The sequence below is a fragment of the Olea europaea genome, unplaced genomic scaffold (assembly GCF_002742605.1).
Source record: "Olea europaea var. sylvestris unplaced genomic scaffold, O_europaea_v1 scaffold1561, whole genome shotgun sequence".
In the NCBI taxonomy this organism is placed as follows: Eukaryota; Viridiplantae; Streptophyta; class Magnoliopsida; order Lamiales; family Oleaceae; genus Olea; species Olea europaea.
In genome coordinates, this window is record NW_019233214.1 from 134,359 (window position 1) to 138,462 (window position 4,104).

The 4,104-nt window shown below is 32.0% G+C and overlaps 1 protein-coding gene across 1 annotated transcript in view; it reads left to right on the forward strand.

Annotated features, from left to right (window-relative positions):
• Positions 1-3,028: 3,028 nt before the first annotated feature.
• LOC111376781 (guanosine nucleotide diphosphate dissociation inhibitor At5g09550) overlaps positions 3,029-4,104 on the forward strand; it is a 6,569-nt gene continuing 5,493 nt past the window's right edge. The window contains exon 1 of the mRNA XM_022999782.1: positions 3,029-3,470. Coding sequence (XP_022855550.1) covers positions 3,384-3,470 — 87 coding nt within the window. The 5' untranslated portion in view covers positions 3,029-3,383. The remainder of the gene's footprint in view (positions 3,471-4,104) is intronic.

A 4,104-nucleotide genomic window follows, 5' to 3' on the forward strand; every position in this document is an offset into this window, starting at 1 on the left:
AAACCTAAATGCTACGTCCACCAAGAAATAACAAGTACTTTAAATTAAAAGAACAAATACTTAATTAACGCAAGTAATCCTAATTCTAGCACACGCAATGGTTACCCCTTCACGGTAACCCCAAAACCTAACGATCACCCCACACGATGATCTTGCTATTGCTGAATTTAAATGGATTAAGCCAATTTACCAGAGCGGACCTATCTGAGTCCGTAAAGTGGAGAAAAACGAGCTTGCTGTTGAATTTCAATCGGCGTCGTACCAAAGGGCAAAATCGTCCAACTTTTTCTGTGTAACCTGAAACACAAAACAAAGTATATCAGCGCGTTCAGGAGATCGAAACAAACAAGTTACCTGAAGACTGCGTCGCCGGAAAACCCCCCACGCGCCACCGCCGGCGGCCCACGCGCCGCCTGTCCCGGAGCGCCTCGGCTTGCTGATGATGGGTATGGCCTCCATTTGTCCAACGAGCTCTGGTTTGTGAGTAATTGCAAATTTTCATATTCGGGTTCTAAGTTGAAGGTGCGAAAATCAGCCGATTTTGAGCCCTTTTTTGCCACCCAAGCTCTGATACCAGATGTAAGGAGCTTCCTCTAGCTGCTCACGGTGATTTCCGGGCTCAGTTAACCATTAAAACCGAATTCAACATCAATTGGAGTCACCAATGACCGCCGGCGCCTCTTCCCACTTGGTTGCTTTCCTCCTTTGCTTTGTTGATTTAATCCACACACTTAGGATGGATACCACTCAGGTAATGTTCACAAAGTCTCAAGCAATTGGGGTGGAGAAGAAATCACGAAGAAGATGAAGGCAGAAGAACTCGGCTGGACACGGCAGTTTCTCTTTTCTCACGGCTTCAATTTTTGGACGGGGTTAACAAGGATGAAAACACCAATATATATAGTAAGTCAAGTGGCCAACATAAGGTAAGTTGGGATATGGTAAGTAGGCTCGACTAGGGTTAACTTCCAATGGAAAGAATCAACAAGCCACAAAGAGTATTAGCCGTCCAATAGGTAAAGCAACGTTTGGTCAGTTCATCCATTATTCGATGTTGAATTATCGTTCAGTCATTCATGTCGACTGATAAAATTGGTTCTCATCATCGCCCGGGAAGTCTTTTGACAACATAATGTCTAACACTAGAAATGGTTTTCATATTATTTGTTTATGATAAAAGTACGTGTAAAACATTAAAATCCTGTTGAATTTCACATTACTTTATAAGCTTAAATTGATTAAATAAACGTCGGTGCAAAGTGTTTGGTGTACTTAACAGTTAATTTTTAATAAATTTTGATAAAAGTTGATAAAATATATAGTTGATAAATTGATAAAAATTATAATTTTCATGAATTATGTAATTAAAATTAATTATTTAGTAGATTTATTATCAACTTTTTTATCCACTCTGCAAAATTCTATTAGCATTTAGCAATGAGAGTGGAAGAGGTGATCTTCAAACTTAAAGAGACGAAATAAGCTGAAAGTGCAATTTCTTCAAGACTTCAACCCTTAGTCTCTACGCCTGAATCATGATCTTGTAGCAGAACTTGAGAATATGCCAGGGACGCTTTTAAGTATATTCATGGAGATGATGATGAAATTATGGACTACTTGAAATTGGAGTGTTATAATAACTTAAAATCCATTTCAAGAAGTGTATTAGAAAAAGAATATGAGCCATAAAGGCATTACACTTTACGTATGCTGTTGAGGAGCATGATTAGGACGTATAAAGTGTAGTTCTTTAACTTTCATTGTATTCTCCGTCGCTAGATGGGTTCGTACTATATTTATTTTTGTTATTAATAAAATATGCTACCTAAAGTGATTTAATTAGGAAAATAATTAACTCAATGATAAAAAATTTGATTGCTAAAAAAAAGTTGATCGACGTGATTTAACATGATCCAATATGAATAATACCTATGCGTCAAGTTCGACCATTAAAATTTTCACCGTAAGATAATATGGAATTCATTAACAAAGCTCCAACATTTAAAAATGAATGCATTAAGAAGGGATTTCACATCAAATTCTTTAAGAAAATAAGCTAATAATTAGCTTAAAAATGAGTGGTACCAATTTAAAATCAAATCTTTTAGTAGATAGTAATAGGAAATTTTGAAATGTGTGGTTGAAATTTATGAGACCCATGAAAAATATGATTAATATTGATTGTTTGACTTTAAATTAGATTAAAATCAAATTTTAATACAAACCAATCATGCTCTTATGATTAAGGTTATATTGAATAGGTCATGAAGTGAATTTGTAAAACCTTAGGGTGTGTTTGATTGGAAATTTTTTCATGGAAAATGGTCTTTTTTTAATCAAATTTTAACTTTTAAAGTGTGTGATTGCTATTTTTTCCTAGAAAATATTTAAAAATATGCCTAATTTTCCTTGTATTTGAGAAAATTGGGGAGGTAAGTTTTTGTTTTCCTCAAAATAAGAAAAATATTTTATTTTCTAAAAAATAATTTTCGTACCAATCAAACACATCCTTAATATTTCAACCAAATTGTATGTTTTTAATAATTTGCCATTAATAAATCCATTAGTCTTTATAGTTTTAATTTTTAGCCTTTGTTTAGAAAGAATTTATGAATGATTAATTTTATAAATGGATAGAAATACGTTATGAATGAGTAAAAAGTATTTGTGAGTCCATTGAATATATGTGATCAAAAATGAAATTTGATCATTTATATATAGATATGAATCATATGTAATAAAGAATTTTAAGTCCCTATTTAATAGAAATTGAAATTTAGATTTAAATTTAAAATTTATTTTTTTCTTTCTTACAACCACTAAAAAAAATATTTTTTTTCCTCGAACTCATTTTCAATTACATATTCTCACAACAATATATTTTACACCTAAATTCAAAATTTTCTTTATTTATTAATCATACATTCTCCAAAAAATACTATTCCAAAACTCATTTTTCTCCCAAAAATCACTTTTAATGGTTGTTAATCAAGGTTAAGTCAAAATCAACGATTAATTTTAAACACATATTTTATGTGATCCCACAACATTTAAATTAGTATACATTTTATTATTTTTTTATCAAAATTTACTAAAATTTTATTATAATCCCAATCAAACACGAACTAAGTTAAAAAGAGAAAATGAGGTCCAAATCCAATTTAAGAGTTTTAACTAAAAATTAGCACTCCCAAATTATCGCGGAGTCGATGAATCAGCAAATACATACCCGCGCCAAGGACTCGTTCCTTTCCCCACGACAAAACCGTTAATATTCATCCATCATTCATTCTCCATACTCACTCAATTCATTCTTTCTTTAAATATCTTTTGATTTTTTATTTTCTTTGAGAAATTTCTCATATTTCTGTGCATCGACCGTCATGGATGAACAATATGATGTCATTGTTCTGGGTACCGGCCTCAAGGAGTGCATTCTTAGTGGCCTCCTCTCCGTCGATGGACTCAAAGTAAGTAGTAATATGCATACATGCAGATGTTTGTGAGTGAAATTGATTGAATGTATTACGTGTTCTTTTCTTGGACCCAACATTTACATTTTTCGACTTCATTCAAGAATTGTCTCTGTCTGTAGGTAGTTGCATGTTCTTTATAATAGCTAATTAGAATCAAATCTAGTAATTAATTTCTAGAATTGTGCCTTTGTTGTGGCTGGCATCACTTTGATCTGAGTGTTCAGGACTGGATTCACCTAATGTTAAAAAAGAAAAACTGGAAGGGTGATTAAAAATTCAAATCCAGCATTGGATTGATTTTCTAATTCTCATCCCGAGTCCTAATTTTTTTATCTATCTGAATATAAAAGCTGCCTTTTGAACTGTGAATCATCTGGTTGTGTATTCTTGTTTGTTAAAAATGAGAAATAATGAAATGGAAGGCCTTAAATTTGAAAACAGAAATGACTTGTTCAGATTTAAATTGTATTTTCAAAATGAAATTTATTATTATTGAATTAGTAATTATTTGGCTTCGCATTTTTTGTTGTTAATAATAACTTGATGCTGAATTAAGAAAATGAATGAAATCGAACAAAATTCAGTTCAATATAATTGTTCCATGGCTGAAATAATAATACATAGTGAT